The sequence below is a fragment of the Bubalus bubalis genome, chromosome 2 (genome assembly GCF_019923935.1).
Source record: "Bubalus bubalis isolate 160015118507 breed Murrah chromosome 2, NDDB_SH_1, whole genome shotgun sequence".
NCBI classification, from domain to species: Eukaryota; Metazoa; Chordata; class Mammalia; order Artiodactyla; family Bovidae; genus Bubalus; species Bubalus bubalis.
Window position 1 is genome coordinate 125,368,375 of NC_059158.1, and position 22,600 is coordinate 125,390,974.

Consider the following 22,600-nt stretch of genomic DNA (forward strand, 5'->3'; position numbering starts at 1 on the left):
TGTGAAAAGGGGTATGCTATAATTGAACATCTGGTCACTAAATAGTACCTCCAAGTAATGAAAACTGGACAGGAATAACTAGCATTCATAGACACCACTTTACTGGGAGCAAAGACTGAGAGACAAAAGCCTCTGCTGGATGAGGTCCATACCCCAATTCTCCTAGGGACACTTCAGGACACCTATCTGGGGCTGCTGCTTTCCTGCAGGAGGGACTGAAAGCAAGGGCGAAGTGCTTCCCCATCCTTCTGTTTTAACATAAATATGAACACTAGATAAATGATGTCAAACAAGCTACAAAGCATCTATAGCCTATTAACAGAACCATAAACATTCAACAACTTAAAAAAACAGAAGCACACTGAGGGGGGGGAAATACGAGGTGCATCCATGCCAACTGCTAGGGAATAAGATGGGAACAAATGTGACAATGAGCGTGAGACAGGCATGCATGAACACGTGTTCACCTGACTGCCCCACAGAGTCAGCCGTGGCGAGAGCACTAGTGGACCTGGAATGACGTCGAGAGGCTGCAGGTAAAAGGAACGGCAACACCCACAGGGTTAACACATGAGAACCTCAGACAGCAGCGGCCAAAGGCCGGAGGGCATGTGGGCTGCTCCCCACACAGCCGTGCTTCCTCATGAAAAGAGATGGTGTTGGAGATGAATGGACAGCGAGCGCTGATCCCCGGCCTGTGCACCCAGCGGCCCACACCTCAGGTGCACGTCCATGACAGGAGCCACTATGGCCACCATGGACTGTGCACAGGAAGGATGTCAGGTGCCACACCAGAGGGGCAGCAGCAGCACGGGTTATACCTCTCGTCGGTATGCAATGCACACGCAACCATGCACCATATACAGAAGCAGAGAAGTTCACAATGTTCTCTCAACAGAAACAGCATGAAGTCACAAGAAGGGGGCTTTTATATAGAAAATGGATAGACAACAAGCTCCTACTGTATAGCATAGGGAACTAGGTTCAATATCCTGCAATAAACCATCATGGAAAAGAACATGAACACAGGAATGTATATAAATGTTTAACCGAGTCACTCTGCTGTGTAGCAGTAATTAATACAACCCTGTAAATCAACTATATGTCATTAAAAAATAATAAAATACTTTATGCTTCACAGAACAAAAATTGATTGATTTAAAAAAGGGGGGGTCAACAACTATAATTCCATTTTCCCTAGTCAACGTGTTCGTTGTTCTGTTGCACAAATATCCTAATTATTAATTACCTCATCGTTTAACTGTTGGAAAGTTAGCTGCAGTAAGTTTAACAGCCTTCCTTGGAGAGGCAGATCAGGACTCCAGTTGTGAGCACCAGCTCTGTGACACATGGAAGGTGGGAGAGGGCAGGTCCCAGTCAGATCACAACTAGTTGTATGGGCCTTGGGCAAAGTACTAAACCTCTCTGTGTCTTAGTTCTCACCTGTAAAATGGGGCTAACAGTGGTACCCTGCTCTTGGGAGTTAAGAGAATTAAGAGAGCTTATACCTCAAACACTTGAAACAGTGCCAGGCACAGAATAAACCGTGGTAGCAATAGAAGCACAGTGCTGGTGGTCACAGCAATGGTCAAGCATAAACTCTACTTTACACTTAGATGTTAAATATTATCTTACTAGCAAGTTTCATAAGAATCACATCAATACATCAATCTGAGAAAATACATACCAAACTCCAGACTCGTGTGGAGGGAACGACTTTTAGAAATAATTATGAAATACAGGCTTGGGTTCAAACCTGAATTTATTGACTGGAGTACCACACAACATAAGGCTTTTTCTTAACTCGGGGGGGGGGGGGGGGGGGGGAAGTAACATGCTTCTAATCATTACTGGGAAAGAACACAGTGACTGCAACACAGGGAGTTCACAGGTTTCCCAGAGTGACACTAAGCCATGCTGCCTTCCACCTGCATAACCAGAGCCCAGAAACCTCAAATGCTAACACAGTTACTCACGGAATGGTAAAGCCTCAAACTCTTCAATATTACTATTTATTTAAGCTCATGTCACTTTATGAAACATGCATATTTGCAGGATAAGAGATACTAAACAGCAAAGGTCACCTGGTCAGTGAGGATAAATTTTTATCAGCATGCAAAAGAAAAAGAAAATCCCTAATTTCTCAAGATGCACAAAAATAAGTCAGCAAGCTCTAGAACAGATAGTACAAAATAATCACTTTCCTTAAATAAGGAAACTGACAAAATATTGTGTAAGACTGAAACAAACTACTCATTTCTTCAACAAGCACAATGGTATCATATCCTGAGAGTTTAAACTGGAAACAGTGTTTAAGCAACACCTGAAGGTTCCTTATGAAGCTGTCCTTTGGTTCTGTTTCAACAGAAATTCTACGCGAATATGTCATGTAATGAGTTCTTTGTCACGTACTCAAGTGAACATCCCACAATGGAATCCAAGTGGACCCACTTACGTAAAAGCCTCACTGACAGCAGAGTCCTAGAGCCCTTAATCTTCCCAAAAGTTGTCACCGTAACCATTTAAATATATATTAATACCATTAAAATGGTCCAAAACAAGTTTTTAAGAAAAATACAGGATGTCCTAATGGTCCAGTGGTTAAGAATTCACCTCCAATGCAGGTGACACAGGTTGATCCCCAGTCCAGGAAGATTTCCCATGCCACAGGGGCCCACGTGCAATAACTACTGAGCCAACACTCCAGAGCCCATGTTCTGCAACAGGAGAAGCCACTGCAATGAGAAGCCCGTGCACCACAACTAGAGAGTAACCCCCACTCAGTGCAACGAGAGACAGCCTGCACAGCCACAAAGACCCAGCACAGCCAAAAACTACAAAAACAAAACAAAACAAAACACCCTGTACACTCAAACCAATATGCAGTCAGCAAAACAGTTACTTCTGGTCCTTTTCTTTTAAAAAGTGAAGGTTGGCTAGGTAAGTTGATTCAAAGGGGGCACTAATACAAAATCTCACTGATTTATAAAGGGGGTACAAAATGAATATTAAAGTGAATGAGAAGAAGGAAACATCACACCCTCTAAAGGGCACAGGAGGTTCTCTAAGGGGCAGCAACCTCTGGGGTTTGTACATGAATTCTCAGGTCCTCTGGTTAAGCCTGGAAACACAGCCAAGCAGAGTGCTTTCTCCATACCTGGGCCTGGGGAGAACTCAGAAAGCATTCAGCTCACTTTGCAGGAACAAGAGAAAGACGCCTTGAATGAGGTGAAGGAACAGCCAAGCTCTGAAGTCAGAATTGTGTGATCTGGAGAAAGTGGACTCTTCTCCCAGGCTCGGTTGTGTCATTTGTAAAAGAGGGGCGGTGATACCTGTCCCAGAGGCTGAACAGGACCCACAAGGGTTATGTGCCCACTGACTGCTCAGAATGGTGCAGGGACATATAAGCACTGCTGCTGTTCTGAGCTGGACAGGAATTTTATAAACAGATTTAAACTGCCCCCCTCCAAAAAAGGCATGGTCTAAAAATTGAGCTGAAAAGATGTTAACTCCTGCCCTGACCACACAGAAGACTATGCTGGTGGCTAGAGATTATCAGAAAGAGAAGCACCCACAGCCACATCTCCAGCTGCTGTAGCAGCAATGACACATATCACAACCCGGGCTGTCATCAGAAAACACCTGAGTGGAAACTAGGAGCTGGGTCCCTCGGCTCCTCAGAGTCCCGTGAGGACCTCAAGAGTCCAGCACATCTTGCCTGGGCCACAGACCACAGGCTAGGGTCACAAAGGCTGCTTCCATGGGCAGTAACAAACACAGCAATGTCTGAGTGAAATAAAAACACTGAACTGCCTCTAAGAGACAAAATGACCAATAAACAGACTGCAGTGTTCAATTCTAAGTTATTTGGAAGGTCAAATCATGAACAAGGATGCATACACAGCCATAATTTGAAAGGAAAAATAACCAGTTCTTACAGAAAAAACCATCATTGTTGCCCCTGATGTTTTTGAGGATTCTGATCTAACACTTCAGACTGCTGTGCAAGAGCTGGGAGGGTCCAGGTAATTTGTGCCCCTCTCAGGCCCTTGTGCTCAGCAAGTAGGACACTCACACAGGCATCTCCTCACCAAGTCTGGTGGACTGTCTAGAGGGCCCTGCATCTCTTTTCCTGCTCTTTCTGAGAACTCCACGAAGGACAGTGTTCACGAAGAAATAGATTTAGATTTTAATGATTGATTTGGGGGAAAAAAGACCCGGGGAAGAAGTGTATGATATCAGAAGGAGACAGAGGAAAATATTAAGACCTAATGCTTTTGCTCCACTATCCATCTTCCACAGTGACATTTTTATATTTGAAAGACCTGCCTCATAATTCGAGTCAAAATAACAGACTGTTGAAGCTCACAGCTCCAGATGATAACTTAAGGCCTAGGCCCAAGCATTATAGGATGATTTCTACCTTACTTGCCATGCTTATCACGACAAAAACAAACAACTGCACAGCACTAAATGTGCCAAACGACTAGAACACAACTACTGAAGAATACAAAACATTTCGTTTTTGTGAAAATGTGTGTTGATAGTGCAAGGTGAAAAGGTATATGTCCATTTTAGAGAAAGGCAGGATTATTAAAACTAAATAGAAAAAGTAAATTCAATATCTATAAAGGATACATGTTTCTCTTTTTATCTTGTTTTTCCTGAATACTAGAAATTGTTAAAATATAAATTCTGGCTATAAGAAAAACTGAATGCGGGTGTGTCAGACAGCTCCAACTGGCACCCAACTGGTGATCAGAAGTAAGTACTTATAATGCACCATGGCCACCAAATATTGTGATTTTTTTTGTCCTCGGGTGGCAGTGGGTCACAAACATTAAAGAGCCCATGGAGCCCAGGAAAAAGGAAAATTTCTTAATAATTAACAGTGAATATCGAGGTGTGCTATACATACACCTTGTCAGTTTATCCAAAAGCAATTTGTAGACTGCTTTAAAGAAAGTTTTGAAAGGACTCATTCAACAGAAGGACAGCTGATATTCATGCTGCTTTTCTGATTAACGTTCCTACCCCCAAAGTGAACACGTTTACCTTCCTAAATGTTATCATGATTTTACTTTTTGTCCTTCTTTGAAGTGACTCACACATGGACTGATGCCTTGTAAGATGAAAAACAAGTTGTAGAAATTCAACGACTGTGGATATGCCCTGAATTCACTCAAGTCTGAAGCACAGTGATCTCTGGCTGAGCTTCACCTCGCACTGGCAATGACCTCAAGGTGGGCTTACCCAGGAGCCAGTGGTCCCAAGTGACAACGGTACAGAGTGAGGAGGTGCTTTTTCCCTCTGATAAATAAAAACTGGGAAAGCCAAAATCTGAGCATGCAGAGGGGTACAAGGAAGGGTGGCTCAGGAAGAGGATGGAGAGCAGAGGCTCACGGGACAGTGGTGGAAGGACAGAGGCTGGCGGTTGGGCCTGGCGGGGTGGGGCGCTCGGGGTGCCCGGCCGGCGGGTACTCACCGAGCGGCGTGAAGCCCCGAGCAGGGCTCGTATCCCGGCTGCTCTCACGGCTGGCATCGCGGCTGCACCCCTGACTCGTGCTGGGTCGAGGGATACGGCTGCTCCGTGCTAGCGTGCAGCATGAGGGGTTTCAGAGAAGGGGAACAAGTTTAATGAAGACAGAGAAACTCACACACGGTCAGTCACATTCCGTTTGCACGATCACGACATGGCCCATGTCTGGCCCTGCTTGGGCCTCACTGACAACAACAGGAGGGGTGTAGGCAAAACTCAACTTGCTCACTGCCTCACAAAGCTGTGAACCGCAGCAGGAAGGTGAAAGAGCACCTAAAGGTGAGAAAGGCAAAGAAAGCTCTCCAAAGAGCAAACTGGAATCAGAAAATACAACATCAAAAGTCTTCCAGAGATGATCAGTTTTTATGGCTTTAACTTCTCCACAAGAGGATAATAAAAGGCCATAGTCATTTTCATATGCAATGGGTCCTTAGAAAGATAATTTAATTTGGATTAAAAAACAGAATAAAGGCTCTGGTCACTGAGCTTCATGAACTTACCTAATTAAGAGGGTTCACTGCTTCCAGCCCGGCCGTCTTTACAAACAGAAGTCACAAGGACTGACCCAGCTACAGAATCTGCCTACTTCAAACCAGTGTGTAGATGCTGCAAACATAATTACTAAACCAACAAACATAAAGAATCGGGACCAATAACCTTCATTCAGTGGCCTTGACATTAATTCCTGCCTTTTCTATGGGAAGCCAAGAGAGATCTGCCTGTCATCCCTCCCCAGGTGCCTCCACTTACCCAGCCTCACACCTAAGTCTACGGCAAGCGGCCTGATAACTTCAATACTCATGCTGAATATCAGCCACTGGCCTGAAAAGAACTAATTACCTTCTCATGTCATAGGATACTGACAAGACAGAATCCTACGAAGCCTAAGGGCTAATATAACTTGGCCATAAATCTCAGAAAAGATCATGATGCCCTTATTTTTCAATTCACTTTGAGAAAACAGGAACGCAGTACTGGGAAAATACTCAGAAACAACTTTGCAAACTGAAAGCGTGTAGCCACTTACATGATAGCTGATAGGAATAAACACTTCCATCTTGAGAGGATCTACTAATTCTAGACTAGACAGAAATGACTTTGTCAGAAATATAAGAAAAAAATAACCTTGATTCACTGATGTGAAAATAGCAATGTTTACTACATTACAATGAGCATAGCCTATGACTTCAGAGAAAAGGTAGATTTATGGCCAAACTATAACAAGAATATCTTACAAACCAGAATCATAAAACTGCCTGACTTAGAAGAATGTGGAAGCGAAAGGCCAAATCAACTTCCTATTGTGTTCTCTGCTCAGTGCCAGAGGTGAATTAGACCCTAAAGGTACCTAAGTGATGTCCAAAAGCTTGGGTCTGTGCTGGTGAGCAAGGCAAGGTCAAGTGCAGGATGCAAGCTGAGCTGTCAGTCAAAACAGGGTTTCATGTGGGATTCACCAGTCTTCCCTGGTGGCTTAGTCGGTAAAGAGTCTGCCCACAATCCGGGAGACCAAGGTTCAATCCCTGGGTTGGGAAGATACCCTGGAGAAGGAAATGGCAACCCTCTCCAGTATTCTTGCCTAGAGAATTCCATGGACAGAGGAGCCTGGGAGGCTACAGTCCATGAGGTCAAAAGAGTCGGACACGACTGAATACTAACATTTTCACTTTCAGGAATTCCTAAACTTGTCTTTATTTTGCTATAGTGATGTGGAAGTACTGGCTTTTCACTCAAAGCAGCACTAACAACTAATCAGCAATTTCTGATAACATTCTGAACAACTTCTACAATAACAGCCAAGGCAACAGGTGCTAAATGTTTAATTTAGCACCTTAAAAAACTAGGGAGTATCTACTGACCCCTTCAGTAAATGACAAGTTGCTTAAAACCTGCAAGACATATCACTTATCCTTAGGGGACCAATCCCGCTTCCAATGGATAAATGCCCCTCCCCCCAGCTCCATGCTAACTCAATGATCCAGCTGCTCAGCCTCTCTGGGCCTCCGCCTCTGCTTAGGAAGGTGAGAGAGAGAAAGATTCCCCACCATTTAAATGAAAAGGGTACCGTGAACGTAATGTAGGTACTTCTGCATTCCTTGCTGAAAGGCTTATGTGAAACTCTAGTCCTATTCCACTGCCTACTCCAACACAATCAAAAAGTAGGAAGAGCAGTTCTGATAGTTTTTCACATATGTGCATGCTCAATCAATCATTTTCTTCTAGTTTTTGCCTGATCACATCTGAATATCTACACAGCTCTCACACCCTTAACACGTATACTACAGCAACGGGGTATCTCTGCTCTCTCTGTGGGCTGAGCTTGCTTTGTGAAGACAGTGAAGAGTATGAGAAGGAATAAGCAGACGTGATCTGAAATAACAGCAACCATAATTCTTAACAAGGTTTACTGTCCTGGTGTTTGACCCAGAGAAGTGTCTTTCATCCATTTGTGCTGACTGGCTCCTTTAACATATGGCAATAGTAGTATGGAAAAAAAGAATGCTGCTTGCAATTCTGTTCACGATTTTGCCCCAAGTTTCATTTAAGTACACTTAGTGATGAAACCAACAGTTCAAATATTGGATAATTAAACACAAGAGGAAAAAAGTTCCACTTGTAAACCACTTTCAAAGACTAATCTACAAGGAGGATTTAAAATAAGTATATAAAAGTTTTTCGGGCTGTAATTAATTAGGTGGTCAAAGCTAAAACACAATATTCTGCATCACTCTGTCTTTTCATTGAGTGCCCACACTGAACATTCTACTTAAGAATCTGTTATGGCAAAGGGGTGACAGAGGGGGAAGAGACAATAGAAACACATGTGCCGCCTGAACTTTCTGAAAGCACCATTCTTAGGGAGTCGAGTCCTGTGCTTACAAGGAATGCTGAGAAGCCTGGAAAAAACCATCTGACTAGTTTTTATTTCTTGAGTGACACTCTATTTTTATAATGTTTCAAGGGAAATCCTGACTCTTGTCTTTCAAGGTAATATCCTATAAGAACCCCTATCAAAAGCAGAAGTACCAGAAGAATAACAAAAACTAACAAAACTAAAGACATGAAACATCTCTCTTGTCTAGACATTTTCACGTCCCGGTCTTGCACACAGTAGTCTAATCTAACAGCTAAAGCTGACAATTAATTTTAATTTTTTTCAAAATATATTTAACCAGGAAGTCTGAGAACATTTCAAACATATATCCACGCAACATTTGGGGCAGAGGAAAGAAGGGAACCAAAGGCAAACTTCCAAAATGTAATTGCTATAGATATCAAGCTATTCATGTGACTTTATCATAAATAGAATAAACAATTTACACATACACTCATCTATCGCATTAGTTTATGAAGTAATAGACGTCAAGAAGGAAAAACATGGCAGGGTCTGCCTCTTAAGTTATCCAACAGGAATTACATTCTGTTTTGCTTAAGAAACCTTAAATGCTAAAGTAGAAGAGTTCTGACATCATTTTCATCACAGATAAGAAAATTTAGTTAAAAAATATTATTTCAAACAAAAAAGAATAGATGAACCAATATAATTTGCAGACAACTAGAATCAATTCTCAATGCAAATTCCAAGCCTAGTTTAGCTATGATTAAAACTATTAACTGGTTTGAGGATTACAGAAAATATTCTTAAAAAATGTTCCTAACTTTTTTTGGAGTATAATGAATCAAATGTTTATAGACACAAAGCATATACCCAGTATATATTAAATGAGAGAAGAAGCATACACTCTATTACAGAAATATGCTAATATGACACTCTATAAAATGGAATCTTTTAAGTAGTGACAGAGGAAGAAGTGGAGATACACTTTACTTATACATATTTTTATAATCTGTGCATATATATTCTCACAATGTGCAAATATTTATATAAAACATCTTCTTTAACCAGAATTGCATGTATGACCTCAAAGCTCCACCTGGAACTAATCCTCTTAATGAGCACCAAGGAAACAACTTTCTTCAAAATAATGTTTCAGATCAGAACTCTCTGGAAGGCAACAGGCTCCTCTTTAGTTCTTTGTGATGGATGATATTCCAAAGGACTTTTTTTACGGCTTATAAAATGATATCTTTTAAACTACCCACAATGCACAGTGCACAATTCACAGTTAAGACCACAGACTACCAGGTCCTAGAGTTATGTTAGATAATCAAGGTCGGATTATTTCCCAATTTCAAGAAAGCAGTAAAAATGGCATCTTTAATAAATATAAAGAGTAAAATCTCCCCCCAAAAAGAATTTTTAAAAGTATGAAACAAATCTGGGTTGCCAAAAAACATTCTATAATCTTAAAAAATTAATTATGGAAAAAGGACAGCTGAAACTTCATACCTAGATTTGAAATCAAACGTATTTCCCAAGCAAAACCAGATCTAAATACACCTATTTTATAGCAACAAATGTGAAATTTAGATATTCCAGTCATGGTATTTTCTTGGTTATAGCCCCATACTAGAGCCAAATAGCTGTTCAGCTCAAGGACCATGTGATGTAATGCCCACAGAAAGTCAGCACTGCATAGAATTAACAAAACCACGGCTTGATCACATTTCTTATTTGTTTCAGAAATGTTGGTTAAACCAAATCCTATTGATGCTACTTCATAAATAACTGTTCCTGCCTTCCTAAAGCTCAGGCAGCCCTCAAGGACATCTGTGAGCTGGACCCTACCAGTTGTCCTGCCCCATTTCCCACCTACCCTGTCCAACTTCCTCAGCTACCGTCAGAGGAACCACCAGAGGTCCCACAGTACACTATGCTCCCTCTTGTCTGACTGCTTCTGCACAGGCTACTCTCTACCTGAGGAGGTAGATTCTCCTCATCTCCCCGCCATACCTATCGCCACCTTATACCGCATCGAAACACGACTTTCTCTGGGAAGCCTGCCTTAGAAGGAAATCTGGGAGGAGTGGGGCAGACAAGGGCCCTAGGACATTCCTGTTCTATGGCCCAGAGCACCCGTCAGAATATCTGTCAAACAGTCTCACATTTTCGCCTCTAAGACCACAAGCTCTCTGAAGTCACAAGTTGACTATATTACATTTCTCTTCTAATTAAAAGGTCTCACGATGTTCCCAACACATCATAGTAAACATTCATGTAAAAGCTGTTGATAAGATAAATGAATAAAGGAGACAGATAAGCCAACAGGACTAAAGAATATAGTGCTCTGATTTCACATTAGTAGGTTTTCACTCTTAGAAAGGAGGTGAAAATATGAGTCTGAACACAGATTTTTCACAAAGTGTTACAAAAGACTTCTAACTTTTTTATTAAGAAGGTAGCATACAAGTTAGATGTTAATAGAGTAAGAGGCTGTTAAGCTGCTGAGAGTTATTCATAAACACACTACTCTACACACTATTACAAAGAAACTAAATACTACAACACAAAATAGTTTTCCTCTTTTTGATGTTTATGTTTGAACAATATTATGGCAAAAGTAACTACACATATTCTTTGATGGTAAGTTTCACTAGTTAGGTTAGAGAAGATCAAAATCAAAATAAATGTGTACCCTGCGTGCATACATGTTCAGTCATTTCAGTTCAGTCTAATTCCCTGTGACCCAATGGACTGTAGCCTGCTAGGCTCCTCTGTCCATGGGGTTCTCCAGGCAAGGATACTGGAGTGGGTTGCCATGCCCTCCTCCAGAGGTGGACCCTACAAATTGCTTTTGAAAATTTACATAGGTTAATGGCTGCTGCTGCTGCTGCTAAGTCGCTTCAGTCGTGTCTGACTCTGTGCGACCCCACAGACGGCAGCCCACCAGGCTCCCCCGTCCCTGGGATTCTCCAGGCAAGAGTACTGGTTAATGGCTACTTAGTGCTATTCAGTGAAAGAAAAAGCAGCACTGCTTCTAACTGGGAAGAAAAAATCCTGCCCATTCTCCCAATTTTAAGGTTTTACAAAATGATTCTCAAACATAGAAGCCTACAACAGTGTGATTCTTTCCCATGACTTTGAAGGTAAACTCCACGTATTTTTTAGTCATAAATGAAAACTAAACATGCTGCAATCTGTAAAAAGCACACACTGAAATGTCTTTTTAACACAGACAAAATGACATCCTCGGTTCAAAAATAGCTATTTCCTACAGGAAACTTACGACCAGGTTGGGAATGGTGTTTCAAGACCTTTGAGAATTCTTACCTAATCCTATGCGGTTTGGACTTGTTTCTCGACTACATCCCTGACTCCTGGGAATCTTGCTTCGTTTTTCTGAAGAGGGTGTCACAGGCGGGCCTCTTGAGGAACCCCCAGTAAGGCCACTATAACCACTTCCCAACAATTTCCCTGGGGAACTGGATCGGCTGCCAGCTAAAAGTAAACCAAACAAAATTGAATAATGAACGTAAATCAAGAAATAAGTAATTTCAGAAGTCACTTTACACAGTAGTTTTGATCAAATACCAAGAAAACTTTGTGTAAAAATAGTTTTCTAGTTGATAATATCACTAATACTTTTTAAAAATGAAGGAGCATAAAAGAACATCAAATTATAATAAATATTTACACAGAAGAACGAATGATGGAATTCTATAAAAATGACTGCCAAATTTCTGATTCAAAAGAATAAGCTCAGGTTCAGAACAAAAAGTCTCCCTATTCTATAACAAATTTCTACCAATAATCACAAAGGTGTTTATTAAATAATTGTTTTGCTTCCTAAAGGAGTGGATATGTTAAAAACGGCTAAAAGAATAGAAATATAACAAAAATTTCTTAAACATTAATGAAGGAAAATGGATCTAAGACTCCATTAATGTAACAAATGGAAAAGGGGGCAGAAATATGGTAAACAAAAATTACAAAATAAAACGGTAGTAATAATCTCAAATATACCAGTAATCATAATAAATGTGGCCTGATTACATTTATCTATTAAAAGACAGAGATTCCTGGGTTGGTCTAAAAAAACTGAAATGAAATTCAACTGCATATTGCTTATAAGAGACAACATACATAAAACAAAACAATAAAATAGAATAAGACACTGAACTTCAAAAAGAAAATAATTATCCTTAAAGATATAATAATCATGAAACTTTATGCTACAAGTAACACAGCCCTGAGATATAAAATAATAAAAATACAGAGAGAAACTGAAAAGACCATAATTATTTACATACCTCTCAGAAAGACTAATAACAATAAAAGATTAACAAATTAGTCATAAAATGACAGAGCAGTCAAAATCATATAGATATGCATAAACATACCTTTCCATACACACAAACGTACAGTCCGACAAACAGATGTACGTTCTCCTGTACATTTCCATAAAAACTATGTACTAAGTCTCAAAGGAAGGCTCAAAAACCCTTCAAAGGTAGAAATTATGCGGAATACATTCTGTGATGTGTATGCAGTAAAATGAGAAATCAAAAACATAATATGGGGAAGGCGGCAGCAGGAGGGATAAACTTGGAGAGATTGGGATTGACAGACACACACTACTATATATAAAATAGACAACTACTTTAGGACCTACTGTATAGCACAGGGAACTCTACTCAGTACTGTGTAATGACGTATATAGGAAAAAATTCTAAAAAAAAAAAGTGGATATATGCATACATATAACAGATTCCCTTTTCTGTACATCTGAAACTAACACAATGTTGTAAATCAACTATACTCCAATAAAAGTTAAAAAACAAAAACAAAAACCCATAATATATAGTAAGCAATTTTTATAAATGGCTGACTAGATACTTATACAACCATTTCTTGTAAAACAAAATTCTTTCTTAAAGCAAGCAGCAAATCTAAGAATCAGACCAATATACCCAAATGGCAGTCATTAACTTAGGTAGATCATCCCCTTAAGTACAGAAGGCAACAAAATTCATAAATATCAAGCACACATTATTATGCAGAAGAATAAGAATGATCCTGACAGTAGAAACCTTTGAAATAAAACTTACCTGGAAATTACACACACATGCCCCTCCATAATTCAAATGAAACACCAAGATGACTACTTACCAAAATTAGTACTTTTTAATGACTTAACTACAATTTAAGTGAAATTCATTATAAAAATTATCAATACACATTATCATGAAGAACCTATTTTAGGATCTATTAATTTTGCCCATAAAATTTGAGCACACAAACTATTAGGCTGTATAAAAGGAGAAAAGAAATCCATTTCAAACTCTAGAATTTGAACATACAGAAAAAATGGAGAAAGATTAAGCTCATAATAAAGAGAGAAATTAATATTGTGCGAGGCACATGGGGTGAGGGAAAATGCAAAAAACAAACAAACAAAAAACCAGCAAGAAGAGAAATGTCTTACCACCAGCAGGATTAGCAGATCTGGATCCTGGGTTATGAGAGCAGACCAAAGGACAGGCAAAAAGTGGATTAAAAGACAATAACACAATACAGAGGTCAGCATGCAACATAGCACAAATGGGTTTGTTTACAAACACATTAGCAAAAGCTGTTTTTCCTAGGTCTTATTCCTCCTAGTCTACTTCTGTACTTGTTTTTATTTTATACACATCATACTGTATTAGCATTTATTTTGTATCTGTCCATGAAACATGAAAACACTTATGAACCTACCCTGCGCCAGGCACAGAGCAGGTGGATGAGATACAGGGAAGACTGAGGTAGTGCCGGGCCCCATGGGGGGCACCTGCTCTCTAGTTCTGAGCAGCCTGGCAGAAGTGATGGCATCTTTTTTTTTTTCTTACTTTTTTTTTGGCCGCCATGCACGGCATGCAGGATCTTAGTTCCCTGACCATGGCCCCTGCAGTGGAAGTATGGAGTCTCAACCACTGGACCACCAGGAAGTTCCAGAAAGTGACTTACCATCTGTGTTCTATACCACTGGTACACGGTGCTCACCATAGGAAGGGCTCCATAAACATCAACAAAGTGAAAGAAACTGCTGCTAACTAGTTTCATCTTAACAATGTCTAATGCCAAATTCTTCAATATTTAAATATTAATCCTCACATAGTTAAATCCTCAGCTATTTAAAATATGCTGTTGTCCTAAATTTAATATTAATGAAATCTACTTACTCTTAAACCTGAACTATGAATGCTAGTATATCTACATTTGTAAAATATACAGATGTGTTCATATTTACCTCCTATTAAAATAATTTTTTAAAAATATCTGATTTATATCTATAAGTTTAAGGTCCAGGCTTGATCATTTGCTGGTGTTGTCTCTTTCCTGTGAGTGGAATTTGGGGAATAAAATAAAACTGAAGAGTTAAAATGGGTCCCCAATGCAAGGTGCAATATTTTTATAACACTGAAAATTAAAGCTCTATCATCTCCCACTACAGAAGGGACTTTATTTTTGCCACCTCTTAAGCAGAAGACCCAGTGAGGGGCAGGAACCCCTGCAGAGATCAATGCCAATGAATAGCAGACATAAAAACATAAAAAACACTGTTCAACTCTTTCCATGAAAGAAAATAAACTTGTGCAGCTAAAGGGTTGAGACATTTTTTTAATTCAACTGAATTCAAACATATTGACCTATTCTCTGAGTCCTAAACATTTTCTGTCAAGAAAAATTTCCTTGTGCTAAGATATGAGCCCTGTGACCTGAGTATTATATCTGTCTGTGACTCCAGGCATCACTAGAGTTCAACAGAACAACCAGAGCCAGGATATTACTCCCTAAGCAGAAGTTTCTGAACTACACCTGCACAACTTATGTTGTACTGCATGGTGTAAGACACTAAAAGCATGGGCTTCTGTATCAGACAAGCCTGGGTTGTATAGCCTCCCAATAATATGACTGACTTTGCACTTTCTTTTCAGAAAGAAAATAAAAGCTTGTTTCAACATGAGGACTCTTAATTATCAAGGGGACCTGAGAAAGTACCAAAATTCAGGAGGAGCTGAGAAAGAACTTCTAAGCATCTATGAGAGGAACTAAGGATTGGCTGCTGACTAGCCACTCTCTACACAAGCCAGGCAGACACCATCAGCTGATGAGAGCATTGCTGAGGGAAGGGCGGCCTTCCTCAGGCATGGTTGCCCTGCCCAGGAGGACCCTGACACCCGCCCCACTCCATGTGCACAGACAGGGAAGCCTATGGGGCCAGGAAGTGAGACATCAGGACTGGATCCTGGATGAGGATATGCTCATCCCATGCATGGGTGCTCTCACGGGTGATGCTAAGAATCAAGTGGCTTGACATATACAGAGAAGCAATAATGGAAGCGAGGGCAGCTGAGCAAAAGCAAGAGCCCACACTGGCGGGAAGAGAGGAGCAGGGTGATGTGTTAGCACAGCGGGCTAGGGGGAGCTCTGAATGGATTTACTTCTTGCACTGGAAAGAGACCTCAGCATGAGCAGTCACCTCCAGGGTGCTGTTCTTAAATTACATCAGGAGTCCTCATCAACAGCAAAATGGGTCATAGCCCAGACACATTTCAACTTGACAGGCTTGAGGGGAAGAAGAGAAACTACATTTCACTGCTTACAAAATTTAAACAGAATGTAAGTCGCTTGGAAAGGAGACACAGGTAGATACTGGAATACTCCATTCTGTAAACTTATCCAACATACATAAAGATCATTCAGGGTCTTAGCGTCACCAAAATGTGTTTTTCCTCTAAAGTCGATAAAAATAATACAAATTTCCAACTGCAGAAGTTGGATAAAGCTAAGATAACAGACAGCATAAAATACACTTCTTACGCTGGGACTGCGAGACCACTTTGGCGCGACTGCGGCCCCGACTGTCGGAAGGTGTAGAGGCGACGTTGGTGGCACTCCCAGAGCTCTGCCGTCGCGTGCGGATCCGACCTGGAGGACACAGCAAACAGTGCTTCCATAATGTTTCCAGTAAGTGCGACCCACTCAGAAAAGCACCCAGACCGCAAACAAGGGGCATGGGCTGAGTCACCTCCGGGGAGCAGGTCTCCCCATGTGTGGTCTTGACACGCACATGTGTACTGGTCTGTATACACAAATTCTACAGACACGTCAGAAGCTCCCCAGAGGTACTCATGCACCTATCAGGCGCTTTTGTTTCAACTATTTCAGCATATTCTATATTCACAGTCACTTGAATTTTTCCACAATTTTTTAAAATTAAATTCTCTCTCCTGTTGTCTACATAATCTGTCATATTTCCAAAAGCAGAAAAGAATATTAGCTGTCATCTTCATAAAAATACTATAGGGGAAAAAAAGAGTAAATGGAAAACAAACAAATAAACAAAAAATCTTCTTAACCTGGCAATCAACAAAAACTACAGCACCCTGGACAATAAATATTGTCTTGATAAATAGAATTAAACTTCTATTTTAAAGCATGTATGCCAGCAAGTTTCTAGGTTACAAAAGATAAAGTTTATTAAAAGAATCAATATTAGGAGTACCTAGAGAAATGACCTAAAAATAATGTAATGTCATAAGTATTTATGAAAAAAATTTTGACACTGTATATAAAGCAATGTGTTAACACCAATTATTAAAGCATGAAACAATATAAAAATGAATTCATAAACAATCAATCATTGATGGTAAGAATAGAAGGATTAAAAATTAATTTTTAAATTCAGGGATTCTTTGTTTTCAAAGGGACACAAAATGCTCAACTTCCATAATTCCATCAGAATACCAAGCTGATAGGGAAAACACAAAACAATCTGAACTCCCAATGGCTTCTTATGTTGTTCAAAAGCACATGTACCTCATCAACTGAGAAAACCTGCAGAAAGGCAATACAGGAAAACAAATTCGAAAGCTTGAAAAAGGTTCAAGAAATGAAGGTAAGGAACAATAAAACAAAGCATGGCACTTAATTTAAAAAAAAAAAAGAAGAAGAAAGCTAGAAAGAATCAATGACTTTTAAGAGGAATTGAATGAAAGACCTAAAAATTCTAGAATCTATATTAAAATTAGTATAGATGTGTCTGGTGGAGAAAGTAAAGTCCAATGTTGTAAAGAACAATACTGCATAGGAACCTAGAATGCCAGGTCCATGAATCAAGGTAAATTGGACGTAGATAAGCAGGAGATGGCAGGAATGAACATCAACATCTCTACGAATCAATGAACTAAAATGAATAGGAATGGGCGAATTTAACTCTGATGACCATTATATCTACTACTGTGGGCAAAAATCCCTTAGAAGAAATAGGGTAGCCCTCAAAGTCAACAAAAGAGATCAAAACGCAGTACTTTGGTGCAGACTCAAAAACGACAGAATGATGTCGGTTTGTTTCCAAGGAAAACCATTTAACGTCACAGTAATACAAGTCTATGCCCCAACCACTAATTCCAAAGAAGCTGAAGTCCAATGTTTCTATGAAGAGCTACAAGACCTTCTAGAACTAACACCCCCAAAAGATGTTTTTTTCATCATAGTGGATTGGAATAGAAAAGTAGGATGTTCAGAGATACCTGGAATAACAGGCAAGTTTGGCCTTGGAGTACAAAATGAAGCAGGTCAAAGGATAACAAGAATTTTGCCAAGAGAATGCACTGGTCATAGCGAACACCCTCTTCCAATAACACGAGAGATGACTCTACACATGACTATCACCAGATGGTCAATACAGAAATCAGATGGATTATATTCTTTGCAGTTGAATATGGAGAAGCTCTCTACACAGTCAGCAGAAACAAGACCTGGAGCTGACTGTGCCTCAGATCATGAGCTCCTTATTGCAAATTTCAGGCTTAAATTGAAGAAAGTAGGAAAAACCACTAGACCATTCAGGTATGACCTAAATCAAATTCCTTATGATTATACAGTGGGAGTGACAAATAGATTTAAGGAATTAGATCTGAAAGAGTGCCTGAAGAACTATGGACAGACGTTTATAATACTGTATAGGCATTACACTATTACAGTTTTGTGGTGACCAAAACCATCCCCAAAGAAAAAAAAATGCAAGAAGGCAAAATGGTCATCTGACAAGGCCTTACACATAACTGAGAAAAGAAGAGAAATGAAAAGCAAAGGAGTAAAGAGAAGATATCCCCTGGAGAAGGGAATGGCAACCCATTCCAGTATTCTTGCCTGGAGAATTCCATGGACAGAGGAGCATGGTGGGCTACAGTCCATGGGGTCGAGAGAGTTGGACATGACTGAGCAACTAACACAAGGGAGGATATATCCAACTGAATGCAGAGTTCCAGAGAATAGCAAGGAGAAGTAAGAAAGCCTTCTTAACTGAACAATGCAAAGAAACAGAGGAAAATAACAGAATCAGGAAGACTAGAGATCTCTTTAATAAAATTAGAGATACAAAGATGGGCACAATAGAGGACAGAAACAGAAATAAAAGAGATTAAGAGGAGGGAGGTGGCAGGAATACACAGAAGAGCTATACAAAAAAGCTCTTAATAACCTGGATAACCATGATGGTGTGGTCACTCACCTAGAGCCACACATCTTGCAGTGTGAAGTGGGCCTTAGGAAGCATTACTAGGAACAAAGCTAGTGGAGGTGATGGAATTCCAGTTGAGCTATTTTAAATCCTAAAAGATGATGCTGTGATAGTGCTGCACTCAACATGCCAGCAAATTTGGAAAACTGAGCAATGTCCACAGGACTGGAAAAGGTCAGTTTTCATTCCAATCCCAAAGAAAGGCAATGCTAAAGAATGCTCAAACTACTGTATAACTGCACTCAGTTCACATGTTAGCAAGGTAATGCTCAAAATTTTCAAGTTAGGCTTCAACACTATGTGAACTGAAGAATTCCAGATGTTCAAGCTGGATTTAGAAAAGGCAGAGGAATCAGAGACCAAATTGCCAACATCCATTGTATTATAGAAAAAGCGAGGGAATTCTAGAAAAACACCTACTTCTGCTTTATTGACTACATGAAAGCCTTTCACTGTATATATAGATCACAACAAACTGTGGAAAATTCTTAAAAGAGATGGGAATACCAGACCACCTTACCTGACTTCTGAGAAATCTGTATGCAGGTCAAGAAGCAATAGTGAGAACCAGACATGGAGCAACGGACTGGTTCCAAATTGGGAAAGGAGCACATCAAGGCTGTATATTATCACCCTGCTCATTTAATTTATATGCAGAGTACATCATGCAAAATGCTGGGCTGGATGAAGCTCAAGCTGGAATCAAGATTGCCGGGAGAAATGTCAATAACCTCAGATATGCAGATGACACCACCCTTATGGCATAAAGTGAAGAGGAACTAAAAAGCCTCTTGATGGAAGTGAAGGAGAGTGAAAAAGTTGGCTTAAAGCTCAACATTCAGAAAACTAAGATCATTGCTCTCTTGCATATGCATATGAACATGCAATAAATAGACGGGGTGAAAATCTGACTAGAATTGTGGAACCTGGGATTGATTTTTTTGGGAAAAGACAGCTTTATGATATCAAACTTTCCATTCGTTACTGTTTTCTCTATATCACTTTCTTCAGTATTTTTCTAGAAAGCTTTATAATTTTTTCCAAAAGCTTTACACAATTTTGTAGCCTTCTTCAAAGGGGCCTTATTTTTATTATACAGAATATAGTTTATTAAATTATATCTCCTAACTTGTTCACAAAGAAGAATACAACCACTGTATATTGATCTTAACTCTAGGAATCTCGCTAAACGTTTATTAATTCTACCCATTTACATGTAGATTATTTGGCATTATCTAAATAGAAAACCACCTTCAAATGAGACTTCTGTTTTCTCCCTTCAAACGCTACCCTTCAATTACTTTACCTGCTGTTTTGGAACACACAGCACAATGCTAAAAAGAAGTACAAAGTGGGTTTTGTTATCTTGAGCCACAGTTTTGTTTTTTTTTTTAATTCTGGAATTTCATAAAAACTATATTTCAACAAGTTAAGAAAACTCATTCCCAATTGCTAAGAATTTGTCAAAAATGTTTGTTTTTTAAATTAAATTATTAAATGCTTTATCTTCACCTTCTGATATAAGATTATTCTCCTGGATGTACTGAGCTGCTCAGTACATTCATTTGAATATTCAGTACATATATTTGAATGTTCAAAGCTATAAGGTTTGAAAGTACTTTTTTTTTTTAAAGAAAGTATTTAGCCTGGGCTAAACCTCTTACTACCCTGCTTGTCTTTCCAAGTTTTTATTTCTTTAAATATCAAGACAACAAAATGGTTTCTTTCTTGGAACTTTATGGAACTCTTTAAGATCTATACTGAAGCTGAGTTCTTCTGATGAGGATCTATGTTTGTTTCTGCTAGTGTCCTATGGAGACAAGCAATTCACAGCCACTTTAAACTGACTTATCTATTTGGATTTTTCAGATAACAAAAGTAGCATAAATTCTGAGCAAAAATCTGCATGAAGACCCAATTTATGGTTGCAGATTTTCAGGGAAGATAACTTTCCCTGCTCTACCCAGTAACTGAGGTTCCAATGGGTAGATTTCCTCACCCTCTTCTATTTAGTAGAGTTAACCTCTTGTTCACCAGTGATGACATAGGTCTTGGGTGGGTTCGGGCTTACTTTCTGCCACTCCATGCCCTAAACACTCATAGCAATGCCCCAGGTCTCCAGGATTCAGTCAAAACCTCAAGATGCAAACCAGCTTTGGCTCTCATCTCCTAGGGTTTCTGCTCTTGCGAAAGCATGTAGATGTGTGGCTTCACTGCGATGAGTGATCTGTTCTCAGTTGGGAAGATCATTTAAGACTACTGAATTCTGAATACTGCTAAATATACAAGTTTCTTATTTCTTTTAATCATTTAAGTATAGCAACTTTATATTATATAAAAGACCCTTAATTATTAAAGAGATTAATTATGTTTTTATTCTTTTGCTTTGCTGTTTATCACTCATCATAGATGTAATTTTAGACTATGAGCTCATACTTGGCATACTTTTATCTGTGAGAACCCTAAGAAACCAGATTTGAGAGTGGCTTTCTCTGTAGAAGTTCAGTGTTGGCTACAGTCAGGCATCCTTGGGAGCTGTAAATGCAGACCATTTTAATCCATCGGGTTGGGGTTTTCAGATAACACAGGTAAGATAAACTGACAGCACAACTTGTGTGAGAAGAAAGTTTAGTTACAAATTAGGGAAAACTGGTTTTTGCTTTGCTTGGGACAAAGTCAAGACAGAGATCATGTCAGTTTGAAGATAAAAAGGTTTTTTCCCCCCAAACCCACCTTTTCATGAATATATAGTACTGCTAAAATGCTGTCTTAGTGATAACTCTTAACTCTCACCGAGGTATTACATAAGAAACCCCAGAGCACCCTTAAAATCAGTTTTTGGAAGTTTAAAGGGCCTCTGTTGTATTGTACTCAGATATATATATATATGAAACTATCCATGACATGGTTAGATAGCATCACTGACTCCATGAACATGAATTTGAGCAAACTCCAGAAGACACAGGACAGGGAAATCTGGTGTGCTGCAGTTCATGAGGTTGCAAAAAGTCAGACATGACTTAGCAACTTAACAATAACAACAAGAAGTATATTTCCTTTATTGGAAGAGGTTTAGTTTCAGTAATTATATTAATTTGGCAATATTACTAAAAATACCTGCATATGTTTTAAAGAGATGATATAAAATAGTCTATAGTCTTTAGGAAAAATAAAGTCTATTCAATAAACAAACTAAAAATATACTTCAGTTCTATACCATGACCTGTTAATGACATATTCATTCATACTGTGTTTTGACAAAGACAGAAAGAAGATGTGGAAAAAAAAAAAAAGCCAGCAAAAGTAAAAGATATTGAAATGGGATATTAGGGGGGGAAATTCTGGAAGGAGACACAAGAGAGGCATTTAGAGAATGCATATATCTAAAAAAAAGCAGATCCATAGGAAAACAGAGACCTGGAGAAGTGCAGCCTTTGACTTATGTGGAAGGAAGGATCAAAGAACACCTGTATATCATGGCCTTTTAATGGTGCTGCTGAAAACTGCTTCTAGTCACACTGCCATTCTTTTAGAAAAGCCCTCAGGACAGGAAATGAACCGGGTATACTGGTTTAACTTGGAAGCATGGTTCTCCCACGTTCAACTTAGCCAAAGACAGTTAAAAATCATTCGACAGCCTCCCATCATTCGAGTC

The 22,600-nt window shown here is 39.4% G+C and overlaps 1 protein-coding gene across 17 annotated transcripts in view; it reads right to left on the reverse strand.

Annotated features, from left to right (window-relative positions):
* The window catches only part of CLASP1 (cytoplasmic linker associated protein 1), a 268,954-nt gene that overhangs the window by 69,371 nt on the left and 176,983 nt on the right, over positions 1-22,600 (reverse strand). For 8 of the 17 annotated variants that reach the window (XM_044936544.2, XM_044936533.2, XM_044936541.2 and 5 more), the window contains 2 exons: positions 16,242-16,349; positions 11,709-11,876 (listed from right to left, as the gene is read on the reverse strand). In XM_044936544.2, coding sequence (XP_044792479.1) covers positions 11,709-11,876; positions 16,242-16,349 — 276 coding nt within the window. Of the gene's footprint in view, positions 1-467; positions 531-5,485; positions 5,594-11,708; positions 11,877-13,863; positions 13,891-16,241; positions 16,350-22,600 lie in introns of all 17 variants that reach the window. The other 9 variants (XM_044936515.2, XM_044936526.2, XM_044936512.2 and 6 more) reach the window with 4 other exon arrangements.